Source organism: Polypterus senegalus, chromosome 18, assembly GCF_016835505.1.
Source record: "Polypterus senegalus isolate Bchr_013 chromosome 18, ASM1683550v1, whole genome shotgun sequence".
In the NCBI taxonomy this organism is placed as follows: Eukaryota; Metazoa; Chordata; class Cladistia; order Polypteriformes; family Polypteridae; genus Polypterus; species Polypterus senegalus.
This window is the reverse complement of record NC_053171.1, coordinates 57,236,547-57,251,063: the sequence shown is the minus strand read 5'-3', so window position 1 is coordinate 57,251,063 and position 14,517 is coordinate 57,236,547. Positions and strand designations below refer to the sequence as shown.

The 14,517-nt window shown below is 37.2% G+C and overlaps 1 protein-coding gene and 1 long non-coding RNA gene across 2 annotated transcripts in view; one reads left to right on the top strand and one right to left on the bottom strand.

Annotated features, from left to right (window-relative positions):
• The window catches only part of LOC120519033 (butyrophilin subfamily 1 member A1-like), a 65,683-nt gene extending 56,189 nt beyond the window's left edge, over positions 1-9,494 (bottom strand). The window contains exon 1 of the mRNA XM_039742114.1: positions 9,380-9,494. Within this exon, the coding sequence (XP_039598048.1) occupies positions 9,380-9,389 (10 nt within the window). The 5' untranslated portion in view covers positions 9,390-9,494. The remainder of the gene's footprint in view (positions 1-9,379) is intronic.
• Positions 9,495-9,616: 122 nt separating this feature from the next.
• LOC120519034 lies at positions 9,617-12,914 on the top strand. Its single transcript, XR_005631367.1, has 5 exons — positions 9,617-10,148; positions 10,585-10,743; positions 11,481-11,546; positions 12,016-12,206; positions 12,691-12,914. It is a non-coding gene; the product is annotated as an uncharacterized LOC120519034 (long non-coding RNA).
• The last annotated feature ends 1,603 nt before the right edge of the window (positions 12,915-14,517 follow it).

The window sequence follows — 14,517 nt, the reverse complement described above, 5'->3', positions numbered from 1 at the left end:
TACTTCGTCCCTTTGCCCCCTAATATATGCAGCCCCGGGGTCAAACGCAACTCATATGCCCACTGTCCCTCTGCTCTGCAAGAGTTGCTAACAAACATGTACCCAGGCAGAAGGACTTTTGGCCCGTCTCCTGGCTGCTAAAATGCTCTCTAAGTGCTGCGTCTGCAAAACAGCGATCACAGAGCAGCTTTTATGTATGTCAGCTTCTCCAAGTAGTCCCATCCTCCTCATATAGGTTTCGACCACCTGAGGAGCATATCTTACTCAAGCCTGGACCCAGGGGACTACCCCGTTATTTCCATGGTGCACCAGTTGAAAACCACTTGTGCAGAGTACAATTGATGGTGATGAACAATTAAGGACATTACTTACAGAGTTTTAACACAAGTTTTAACGTATGCCCATTTAAGAGATGCTAGTTCTTTCAAATAAATCAGCCTTCAGAAGTGCATTCACAGTAAACAGTCATTTTGATCATTTAATTCTTAAATTGACACATCTGTTTCTCATATACTTTGCCTATTTGATAATTAATACATTGGTCACGTTCTTTTCAACTTGCCTTTTAGCAAGGCATTCAAGTTCAGGTTGTACTTGCTCAAGCAGTATTTTATTAAAAATTCAGGTTTAAGGTCATTATTTAATCTTAAACTATGCCATTAGTTTTTATTACATTCCATTGTGCTAATTGTACATTAAATTTGTGATTCAGTGTGTATTTGCTTCATGATTTATGTATTAATTTTATACATCTTTTAATGTTAGATGCAATTAATCACGATTAATTACATATATATTATATGATGAATTAGTTATTTTTTTAATTGATTCCCAGCTCTTAATACAGTAATATATAAAATAGTACTACTAATAATAAAAATAAAATAAAAACTTATTTAATGTACTAAATGCAGGATCAAAATGCAGATGAATATTTTGATAGTAAAAAAATATATATCAAGTGAATGTATCACCTAAACTTAGGAATTTATCTAAGCTTTTGCCCTTCCAATGATAGCAGATAGCAGATAGCAGTGAAGTATTATCTAAATCAGTAATATTGGCTGATAAAATTGATCAACAATTGAAGTTCATCTGAGCTGATTGCTCACATTGTATGTCAAAGTTGCTTGCATGGTGTTTTTCCACAGTTCAGCCAATAACTAACTACAAAGCAGACATCCTGCATGTTGGTGAAATTTACAAATATGTCCTCAATGGAACAAATCTCAGAGCACTTGATATGTCAGCTAACGTTAGCAGCCTTTAACAACATGTGTAGGTCCTGAGGTCTATACAGGGGTAATAAATAATCCACAACCATCAAAAACCCAAAATTGAAAACAAAAGGGTACCACTATTTCAGGATTTTCGGTACTGGAAGTAAACGTCAGCATTCCTCTCAATCTCAGACCCCTCAACCCTTCCTCCTTTCCCTCAACACTTGCTGTTGCAGTTGAAGAAAAACACTGCAATCAAAACTTAATGGGCCCTCTTGCTTTGATGCAATGAAGACTTCACAGAGGATATTGTTTAAAAGCAAGATTTTATGTGGGATCCCCAAAATGCTTTTACACACACTGGGGAGGCGAGCAATTATGAGGTGCATCAAAGAGGCTGGCATAAGACAGGTGGTTTTGGTATTATCCATTATTTGCTCATAAACCATTTTGGTACCAGTACTGAAGTATTGATACTGAATTCAAAATTATAGCTCATCAGTCGACTGTCTAAGATTCACAAGAGGACACAATTACAAGATTATTGAAATTTATAATGCTAAATTGCTCAATTTATATTTAAATTTTATGCAACAGCTTCATTTTTAGTCAACAGCTTGTTTTTTGAGTTCAATTTGTTCATCCTCAGTACTATACAGTATGTGGTTCAATCTATGGTTCAAAAATTTGAAAATTGACTTCTTCATCTTCAAATGTGATATTACTTTTCTATGGATCGGGAAACCAAAACAAACATTTTCTAGGGGTTTGGGGCATAAAAGAGGTGGGGAACCACTGAATTAATGAAACAATTTCTGTTGTAATATTTTCAGATGTCTTAGCACAGTTGGACAGTCTGTAGCAAACACTAAAGGAAAGCTGGTATTGGGTGGATTCTAAAGTGCTTTGCTGTTAAATGCCAAAAATAATAGTAATAATGAAATACAGTGTGCAAGTGCTATATGGACCAACCTATTCACCATAAAGTGTTAAATGAGCCCTGTCCTATCATGGCTCCATTCTAATTCCTGTGAGGTCTCTGCAACAGTGAGTGTACACAAAAGTGTGCATACAGAATAGACGCGATGTCTCACGTTAGAAAGTCCGAGAGCTTTGCCTTTGCATGGGATTGCAGAGGTGTAGAGGAGCCTTGGTATTGTGCAAACATTTCAGAGAAAGTTCTAACTTTGGTAAGCAGGCTGGTAGCCCTTTAAGAAAATAGAAAGACAAAACCACTGTTGTGACTTAATTACACATAGACAAAATTGCCAAGAAGAGGTCCAACATCTTACAACCTTCAAAACAATTAACATCAGGACCCTTTTCTCACATACAAAAGAGACTGGAGTAATTTTGTTACATGTGCTGGAGTTTTCTGACTTCAAGGATGACTTTTCAAATTTTCTTAGTATTCTGTGTCATTTAACAAATACATCTGACAGGAGGAAAGGAGCTCACTGGTGTACATAAATACCTGTAAACACTGTTATATTTACCATTACAACTGGCCATTTACACTGGGTACTGAGATCTCACTTCTTGCAGTCTTAACTTCCCCTCAGGGTGTTGAATATACATGGACAATGTGGGGGGAAGATCTACTGTTGTGGTCTATTCTTTCATCTCCTACCTCTAGTCAGGTTGATTTACCTCCAGCATTCCCCATTTAACACAAAATGTTCACTATAAGATCTAGTACAACAATTTTCCCAAGACAGAAGATTCCCTGCCCTCAGGGCAAATGTGACGAATAGCTGGTCATTAAAGGTCCACCCATATCTCCAAATCAATTTTAGATTTATAGTTGTGCTTTCATGCCAAAATATGGCAGGTGTAGTGTGCAGATCTCACAGTCAAAGCCAGTCTGTTCAAGGTTAGAAAATAAACTAAGCAACACTACTTACTAGTAAACAGTAAGACTTTAGGGACTTTCAAAACTAGACTCAATGTTATTTTGGAAGAATTAAGTGGACAGGACATGCAAACTTTGTTGGGCTGCACGGCCTGTTCTCATTTAGACTGTTTTAATGTTTGAATGTTTTAATTAGAACATTAGAACAACTTGTGATAAGAACAGGCTATTCAGCTCAACAAAGTTCACCCATCCTCTCAACTTATCTAAAACAACATCAGGTCAAGTTCTGAATGTCCCTAAAATCCTTCTCTCTACCACACTATTTGATAACTTATTCTATAGTTCTCTGTTTGAAGAAAAACTTTCTAATGTTTATGGAAGACGTACCCTTAACAAGTTTCCAACTGTGTCCCTGTGTTATTGCTGAATTCATATTAAAGTCATATCTCCATCCACTGCACTGATTACTTTCATAATTTTAAACAATGTAATCATGTCAACTCTTAATCTCCAATTGCTTAAACTGAAAATTTTCAACTCTTCCAGTCTTTCCTCATAATTCATACACTACAGTCATGGTGCCTCATTTATAAAGCTTTGTATGGATTTGATTGGGGAAATATGCCTTTGTCAAAAAAACAGTAAAATACGTAACCCACAAAAAATCAGATTTATAACATTTTCTATAAATAGTTTTGGTGTACACACATTTCTACGCATCTTACCCTTTTTAAATCATAATCATCTTGAAAATGTGTGTTGCTGTCACTGCTAATCAGCCTCATACATATGCAATCCCGATGCTGCATATGTTAATTGGCTGGTAGAGCTGCCTTCCTCCAGACATGGCAAGACCCCATCATCTGCATTCAAGAGCATCTGTCTGAGCTACGCAAATGAGCATGCAAGATCACAAGCGGCATTACAGTGCCTATGCTCTCTGTTCTGGAGGTCTGGGAAAGGTGTATAGTGCCAGCATCTGAGCAGGTAGCCACTACTACCTTGCACATGTAATAACATGATTGCTGATACAATGAATTGCAAAAAATATACAAAAAAAGTGATGTCTGCCAAAGTTAGTTTCTCAAAACTCAAAATAAATCAGCCAGGCCATGCAGATATGATGTTTGTCAGCCTCATCTTGGCATCACATATGACTTGAGATTTAATATAACAGTTTACATTTAGCAAAAGCAGCTTCGTTCTCACTAGTTTCCCTTATTGCAGTATGAGTGCAGTATAGTGATGCGATTACTTTAAGAGAATCAGATACTGCTGCAAATTACCTTTTTATGCTGGCAAAAATCTGTTGTTTTATGTATTTACGAAAGCGTTATATGCATGTAAAGAATTCTTATTATTATTTACACCCGCACCACATGAAAACTAGACATAGTACCTCCTTAGTCAACTGATGGCTTTCAGCACAGCGGGTGTGATAGAGTGAAGCTTTGCAAAGATATTCCTGACCTTTCAGGAGGGTTTTAGAACAAATCACAGCACAGAAACGGCACTTGTTAAAGTAGTAAATGATTTGCGAGTGAATGCAGACAGAGGCCATTTATCTGTTCTCATCCTCTTAGATCTGAGTGCTGCATTTGACACCATTGATCATAACATTCTTAGAAATCGCCTTAGTCAATGGGTGGGCCTCTCTGGCAGTGTCTTAAATTGGTTTGAATCCAACCTGACAGGGAGAAAATTTTTTGTTAGTTGTGGGAATTACAACTTGAAGACACATGATATCCAATATGGTGTTCCACAAGGCTCTATCCTGGGTCCGCTGTTATTCTCAATCTACATGCTTCCATTAGGTCAGATAATCTCAGGGCACAACGTAAGCTACCACAGCTATGCTGATGACACACAGCTGTACTTATCAATAGCACCTGATGACCCCGATTCTATTGATTCACTAACACAATGTCTGACTTGTATCTCAGAATGGATGAATAGAAACTTTCTCAAGTTAAATAAAGAGAAAACTGAAATCTTAGTGATTAGCAATAATGGATACAATGAGGCTATTAGAAACAAACTGGATACATTAGGATTAAAAGTCAAGACGGAGGTAAAAAGCTTAGGGGTAATTGTTGACTGTAATCTGAATTTTAAATCGCATATTAATCAGATCATTAGGACAGCATTTTTTCACTTAAGAAACATAAGTAAAGTTAGACCTCTTATATCACTGAAAGATGCTGAGAAATTAGTTCACGCATTTGTTTTCAGTCGACTAGGTTACTGTAACGCACTCCTCTCAGGACTACCCAAAAAAGACATAAATCGTTTGCAACGAGTGCAGAATGCAGCTGCTAGAATCCTAACTAGGAAAAGAAAATCCGAACACATTTCTCCAGTTTTAATGTCACTACACTGGTTACCTGTGTCATTCAGGATTGACTTTAAAATTTTGCTTATAGTTTATAAAGCCTTAAATAATCTCGCCCCATCGTATATATCGGAATGTCTGACACCTTATATTCCAAATCGTAACCTCAGATCCTCAAATGAGTGTCTCCTTAGAACAAAACTTAAAAGAAGTGGTGAGGCGGCCTTCTGCTGCTATGCACCTAAAATCTGGAATAGCCTGCCAATAGGAATTCGCCAGGCTAATACAGTAGAGCAGTTCAAAACACTGCTGAAAATATATTATTTTAACATGGCCTTTCTATAACTTCAATTTAACTTAATCCTGATACTCTATATGTTCAATTCATCATAATAACTATTCATGGTGGCTCTAAAATCCGTATTGACCCCTACTCTCTTTTCTGTTTCTTTTTCCGGTTTCTTTGTGGTGGTGGCCTGCGCCACCTCCACCTACTCAAAGCTTCATGATGCTCCAACAATGATGGATGGATTAAAAGGCAGAACTCTACGTGACCATCTTCATCAAGCCCTTCCATGAGAACCCTAAATCCAAAGAGGACTGTTTAATTTATGTTAGGTAGAATACCCAGAGGGGACTGGGCGGTCTCATGGTCTGGAATCCCTACAGATTTTATTTTTTCTCCAGCCGTCTGGAGTTTTTGTTTTTTCTGTCCCCCCGGCCATTGAACCTTACTCTTATTCGATGTTAATTAATGTTGATTTATTTTGTTTTCTTATTGTGTCTTTTATTTTTCTATTCTTTATTATGTAAAAGCACTTTGAGCTACTGTTTGTATGAAAATGTGCTATATAAATAAATGTTGTAAAAAAATGTTGTTGTTGTTGTCTGACCTGTCAGCCAGCTCTCTGAGAAGTGACAACTGGTAGCCAATATTGATGAAAAACAGAAAAGTTCTTCAGTGAAAATGTGCAACATTGGCTCTCTTAAAAGGAAACTAAAATAGTCTTGTACATCTTATTCACACTTTTGAAGTTTAATATGTTTATCTCTACACACTGATTTGCCTAATTTGCACATCCATTAGGAAAACCCGTGCACATATGACAAGGTACTAGCTCCAGAATGACAACTCTTGACATCAAATCCATGAAATGTACACACAGTATTATGCTGACACACACAAACAAACACGCACACATACACACACATACTATATATAAAGATATTTTTTTTGTGATAAAGATAAGGAAAGACATATGTGGTCATATCTATCTGTCTGTCTGTCTATTATATAGTGCCTTTCACATCTATCTATCTATCTATCTATCTATCTATCTATCTATCTATCTATCTATCTATCTATCTATCTATCTATCAGATGTTGGTATAACAGTATACAGGTCACTTCACATTTACATTCCTGGAGTACCCTGCACATTTATAAGCACCATACTGATAAAGTGCAACACAAAATTATTTTCAATAAACATCAACACATAACGCAGTAAATTTAAAACACCAAAAATAAATAAATAAATAAATATATATATATATACATATATATATATATATATATATATATATATATATATATATATATATATATATATATATATATATATATATATATATACACTCACCTAAAGGATTATTAGGAACACCTGTTCAATTTCTCATTAATGCAATTATCTAATCAACCATCACATGGCAGTTGCTTCAATGCATTTAGGGGTGTGGTCCTGGTCAAGACAATCTCACGAAGTCCAAACTGAATGTCAGAATGGGAAAGAAAGGTGATTTAAGCAATTTTGAGCGTGGCATGGTTGTTGGTGCCAGACAGGCCGGTCTGAGTATTTCACAACCTGCTCAGTTACTGGGATTTTCACGCACAACCATGTCTAGGGTTTACAAAGAATGGTGTGAAAAGGGAAAAACATCCAGTATGCGGCAGTCCTGTGGGAAAATGCCTTGTTGATGCTAGAGGTCAGAGGAGAATGGGCCGACTGATTCAAGCTGATAGAAGAGCAACTTTGACTGAAATAACCACTCGTTACAACCGAGGTATGCAGCAAAGCATTTGTGAAGCCACAACATGCACAACCTTGAGGTGGATGGGCTACAACATCAGAAGACCCCACCGGGTACCACTCATCTCCACTACAAATAGGAAAAAGAGGCTACAATTTGCACGAGCTCACCAAAATTGGACAGTTGAAGACTGGAAAAATGTTGCCTGGTCTGATGAGTCTCGATTTCTGTTGAGACATTCAAATGGTAGAGTCAGAATTTGGCATAAACAGAATGAAAACATGGATCCATCATTCATGGTTACCACTGTGCAGGCTGGTGGTGGTGGTGTAATGGTGTGGGGGATGTTTTCTTGGCACACTTTAGGCCCCTTAGTGCCAATTGGGCATCGTTTAAATGCCACGGGCTACCTGAGCATTGTTTCTGACCATGTCCATCCCTTCATGACTACCATGTACCCATCCTCTGATGGCTACTTCCAGCAGGATAACGCATCATGTCACAAAGCTCGAATCATTTCAAATTGGTTTCTTGAACATGACAATGAGTTCACTGTACTAAAAAGGCCCCCACAGTCACCAGATCTCAACCCAATAGAGCATCTTTGGGATGTGGTGGACGGGAGCTTCGTGCCCTGGATGTGCATCCCACAAATCTCCATCAACTGCAAGATGCTATCCTATCAATATGGGCCAACATTTCTAAAGAATGCTTTCAGCACCTTGTTGAATCAATGCCACATAGAATTAAGGCAGTTCTGAAGGCGAAAGGGGGTCAAACACCGTATTAGTATGGTGTTCCTAATAATCCTTAGGTGAGTATATATATATATATATATATATATATATATATATATATATATATATGCACAAATACATACAGCATAAATATACATATATCTATACCCTTTTCTATAAACCATGTACTCAAAGCTACTAACAGAGTGTGGAAAATATGTGCAGCACATAATACTCCCAGAAATTTGGTGAAGTAGGAAGCAGGAAAACCTCCTCCGGTTGTACAGTAGGTTTCTAATTTAATTGTATAGTCGTATCTTCTAAATCTTTCCAACCCGTACTTATCAGATCCCATAATGCCGATTTATTCACTGGCATACTTAGCATTATATCTGATCCTGAAAAAATAAGATTCAAATAAATACGATCCCATGATCTTCTATGCTAGATAAAAGCCTTTTTGATTTCTAGCCTCTTTAAATTTATAACGAGGTATTCCATGCATTTAATAGTAGAAATATTACCCACATCGTTACTAATTAATTATTTTTTTAACGAAACTGGACATTATCCAATTTTTTTGGTTTCACAATTTGTCAGATGCAGTTTCTTTATTTGCGATTAGACTGTTGTTAGCTTCCTCTTATATTTCAGCATTACTTAGTCATTTTGCCGATTGAGATTTTAGACGAGGAACACTTGCTAAGACAACAGACGATTTATACCTGAATACAACGTAGTACTGGACGACTAGCATAACAATGGCTATTACTGAGGCTGGCACCAAACCCCGCACTTTTCGTAAAGACAAAAGTAGAGAACCGCTGGATAATAAACACAACAATCTCACATTTCTATCCCGATACCCCAAATGACCCACTTCAGTGTACTTTCTAGTGCAAGCTGTGTTCCCCACGATCCTAAATTTGGATTTTTCGGATGAGAAAATGAAACGAGATGTGTCCATTGTCTTAGTACTGTAAACAAAACGGTAGTGTGCCAACAATGTCTGTGTTGAAGGAAACTTTAATTAGGAAAGTCTCTGCTCGCAGTTTCACGGTGGAATTTCCTGGGATCTGCCCTGTTATGTTCTTCTCATATTCTGCCGAACTGAATCCTCTCCCCGTCTACAGGGAGTGGCAGTGTATATAGCTGGACCGAAACTGTATAGCCACTTACTGTATATGAAAACAAAGTTACTTACTTGTTTTCATCTCCAGTTTTCGTGTTAAAAACAGCAACAATGGAGTAATACGTTTGACTGTAGTGGCTACGGGCGTCGATCAAGGTTGTATCCTCGTCAACACCTACAGGACATTCTGTTTCACTTTCACCTTGAAGGACTACGATTTCGATTGGTTATCGTTTTCAGTGTCAGTTTGGCCTACTGCTTTTTCTGGATTGAATTTTGCTTTTACTATTCCGGAACTTCCTAAGCTAAAAACTACTTTTGGGAGCTTCATGTACCTGAAGGGGCTTTACGTGACGTGATTAGCAGGGACAGTCAGTAATGGCAATACCGCACTTCTGTAACTGTGGAAAGGACCCGAGTGGGGTTTTCTCCGGTTTACCTCCCCATGTGTGTCAGTTAGTTTTTTTTAGCCGTAGATTTAATTTACTTATTATACTAATTTGTCGGCATGCTGCGAAGCATGAAGGTCACCTCGCCATAATCGCAACTGCCTCGGTCACATCGCCGACATGAGTCTAATGCCGCAGTGCAGCAGTAAAATGGGCGTGAATATCATTTTCGACTTCAGACAATCATATATTAAATTTGCGCACGTCTCGAGAAGGGTCCGGCTGCAGGTCGCAGACTCGGCCTTCCACGCCTCCTGCCTTGCACAGTCGGCCCCACAACCGCCCACAGTCCGTAGAAAGAGAAGGAGAAGAGCTGCTATATAGTTTTTCCAATACGAAAAAAAGGAGCTGAAAACGTTTACCGACACGGAACAATTTCACAACAGAACCAGGTATGGACTCACAGAATAAAAAGCCTAGTATATTTAAAGAAACGTTAGATTCATTAAACAAAACTAATGAGATGTACGATTATATTCTGTATAGCGAATCCAAGTGTTCTCTGTTTATCGTCATTACTGATATCCTATTTTTAAGCATATCGTTTTAATAATTTTTTACCTCTTGTATTATTTCTTTTTAATATTTTCCTATTTTATTTAATCTATATTAACTTTTTCACTTATTTATAAGATGTTATGTGGAGAATCTGCAATGTTAGTGTAAAATATGAAAGGTATTTATGTTTATCGTCGTCATTAACGTGTGTTAAATATCTTATTTAACTTGGTTTTTCTGTAGTTAAATTAGCTGTTTATAAAATCACGTTAGTGCTTTCTGCCAAATTACATTACAGCATTACATATTATTTTGTCTTGATTTCCACAGTCACATTTCTACATAAAGGCAGAGAGTATAAAAACAACATTGATTACATTGATTAAATATCCAAATGAATCCAAGTGCCCTCTTTGTAAAAAGCAAAGAGACTACAGCATCCTGCTGCCTGCCTTCAGAGTCATGAAGACCACATTGTCAAGTATGCAGGTAGTGTATGTATGCCACGAGTGTGTGCTTGCAAACAATACTGACGTTTAGATTTCTGAACTGGAACTTTTTTAAATACAGATTAAAAAGCTGAGCATTTTCCATTGTTTGGCAGGTTTTACTATTTACAGATGTAACACAGGGTGTGTCACCAGTTAGCAATTCCATTGTTGTTTTTGTTTAAAAGGCATTGTCAACAGTTTGTCAGTATTTAATATTTTTGTTTGATTAATTTTTTTTACCCCTTGTATTAGGGTCTCCCTAATGTGTGCTTGGTGTGTGGGTGTGTGCCCCGCGGTGGGCTGGCTCTGCCCAGGGTCTGTTTCCTGCCTTGAGCCCTGTGTTGGCTGACCCTGTAGTTAGGATATAGCAGGTTGGATAATGGATGGATGTATTAGGGCCTTTCAAGTCAGATGAATAGCCATTACTGTGGAAATTCCATGTGGATGGTATGATCATTTCATATTGTAACTATCTTTTTTGTATGTCTGTATTTAATGTTGTGTCCAGGTTTCCAAAGGACTATTTTGTGGTGTCTCTGTATTTCATCCTCGAGGCCCCCTTCAATTTTAATGAGTTGTGTCTCAACTTTAGTCCTCTCTTCTTTCATTGTAGTATTTGTAGAGGGAGGATTATATCTGGTTGCTGGTTCCCATTTTTGTCACTTTCTACAAGTAGTGTTGGATATTCGTGTTATGTTTAATTTATTATATTTGATTTTTTTTTTTTAATTTCAGTATACTGTCCATAGTGGATTTGAAGTTCCAGAAATGCCTACCTTTCAAAATCCAGATCATTTAAATGTATGTTTATAATGGTTTGTGTAAATATTTTTGTAACATTAAACTCCTTTTAACAACGTGACTCTGCTCAGTCCTCCTTAGAATGACATGCCAGCTTTGAGGAAGTGCTGGTGTAGAATGTTACTTGAGAACTCCAGCCCCAAGGGGAAAATGAAATTAAAATTTCCTTTAATAACTTTTATTCACTTCTGTGGTAATGTGGCAAATAAACGTAGCCATATTGTAAATCAAAGACAAATAGTTAAAATGTTTACCAATATAAACTTAGTGCTTCTTTTTGAAATCACTGAAGTAACTGCTCACATCGGACTGAGCAAGCAAACGCCTTTCTAAATGAAGGCCAAGAACCAAACAAAAAATTAGAAGGTACAGAAATAACGGACAGCCAGGACAGGGTCATTTATTGTGCTTATTCTTTTGGTTCTTTTTTAACATTTCCTTAGGTAAATATTATTTTCTCTGTTTTCAGGTTTAGAATTTATTGAGCCATTAATGAGAAGACAGAAGATAAGTAAAGACTTGGCACTACATCTGAAATGAAAAAAAAAATGTCTTGCTATTCTGTTCCTAACACTGCGTTCTGCAGGTTTCAGATCTTTTCTTTTAGAAGAAACATCAGCCACCCTTCTCCAACATCCAGCACAGGGCACCGATGAGCAGGTACAGACACCTCATTTTATAAACTTCCATAAGAAAGATGAATTACACTTTGTTGATGCTGGCTTACAATGCCTATGGTATAGTGAATAAAATGTATAAAAAGACTTCATGCTTGTCTCAAATGCCGACTGTTAATTGTTAAGCAGTAGGAGTCAAAGCCCAAAAGACTAAAAGCCTGTTTTACATCTTCTGACAAACTGGAGTGCTAGTACAATTCTTAAAGGCCTGAAAATATTTGAAATGCATTGTGTGCTGTATATGTTAATAATAGTGTATGGTAAGAAACATTGAAGACTTGTAGAATCTGTGATCGAAAGCAGTAATCTTAATAATGTATAACAAATTAAATATACTGTACATTTTTTTTTTTACTTTCCTTACATTTCTTGTAAATGTGGAGAAAAAGACTATAAGCTTTATATTGACCATTTAAAGAATTTTCCTTCTTTCTTTCTTTCTTTTTTTTTAATAAAACGTATTACAGCAACACAGAATCATTCAGCATCTTACCGAGGTAGAGAAGTGGTGTGCTGAAAACATTTCTGTGTTCAGGGGGCACATCTCACTCCCTTCATTACTGACAATGGACAAAAACGACATTGAGGAGGCCCTTTAGAAATTTGATTTGCTATCTGAATTTCCAGAAGAAGAGGAGAGGGAATATGTCCTTAGACCCTTCATCATCCTTTATTTCACATATGGAAGACATGATCTGTTTTTAGATAACGTGAGAGGAAAAAGGAAAATGACTGTGTTTTGTGAGAAAATGTAACAAACATACATGTCCCTCATTGTTCAGTTACAACCTACAACTCTTGTTCTATATTTTAAATATTCTTTAACGTTTTGTAATAAATGTTGCAAACCAACTTCATCTTTACAGTCATTGTCTCAGATCTGCACTTCTTGGTGTTATGTATTAAAATAATGTTTTATAAAGCAGGGCAAAGCAATTTTTATTTTTAAAGCACATTTACAACAGCAACCAGAACTGAACCAAAGTGCAGTACAAGGAAGAGTAAAAGAAAGTTCAAATATACCATATGTACACAGCACAAAACTGAAAGAATAACCAACCATTACATAAAAGATAAACTCAAAATACCCATACATCCATTTTCCAACCCGCATATTCCGAACACAGGGTCACAGGGTCTGCTGGAGCCAATCCCAGCCAACACAGGCCACAAGGGCAGGAACCAATCCTGGGCAGGGTCCAACCCACCACAGAAATACCCATACATACATATTGATAATCATGAATGCACATGAACCAACATATACAAACAATGTCAAACTCTTGCAGGGTCAAATGGCAGCAAGAAGAAATAAGACTTTAATGATGACTTAAAAATAGCCTGTGCTGGAACAGAGCTCATATAATACGGCAAGCCATTCCAGAGAAAAGGAGCAGCCACCACAAACACACAATTCCTCCTTTGCTTCAGCCTCGACCTTGGCACAACTAAGAGCCTCTGGCTAGTAGACCGCAGGGCTCTTGTTGGCACATATAAGTGAAGAGGTTCTGAGAGGCAAGATGGGGCTGATCCATTTAAAACCAAGAAATAGAATTTTAAAATCAATTCTGAAATGGACCAGAAGCCAATGAAGCGAGGTAAGTATTGGTGAAATATGGCCACACTTGAGAGCCATTCAATAAGTGAACAGCAAAGTTGTGGAATAGTTGTAGGTTTCGTAACAGGGCCTGACCAACACCTACATACAAAGAACTGCAATAGTCTAAATGAGATGTTGTAAAAGCTTGGATGGCCTTTTCAAGATCACAGAAAGAAAGAAAAGCCTTTACCTTAAAGTCTCAGCTGGAAAAAGCTTCATTTAACCTCACAATTTATCTGTTTGTTGAGTTTGAATGAGCTGTCACAGATCATACCTGGGCTAGCTGAAGCTTTATGATACATATATGGCAAGGGGTCTAAGAGCAATATAAGAGACACTAAAACTATTTTAACTTTTGGAAACCTTGATCACAGTTTTATTATCATTTAGTTTAAGAAGATACATTGCCATCCAGGTTTTTATATTATTCAAGCACACATGCAGGGTCTGTATTTTTTCGCTTTGATTTGAGTGGCAAATATATTTAAGTGTCATCAGCACAGAGAAGCCATACTTGTTAACAATGGAGCCTAAAGGTAACATGCCTATCAAAAAGTGAACTGGTCCAAGGATGGAACCCACAAGTAAGAGGAGCTACAGAGGATGAGAACTCACGCAAATGAATAGAAACGCTCCTATTTCTTAGGTAAAATGTAAACCATTTCAGGGCATTACCTTGGATGCCTACATACAG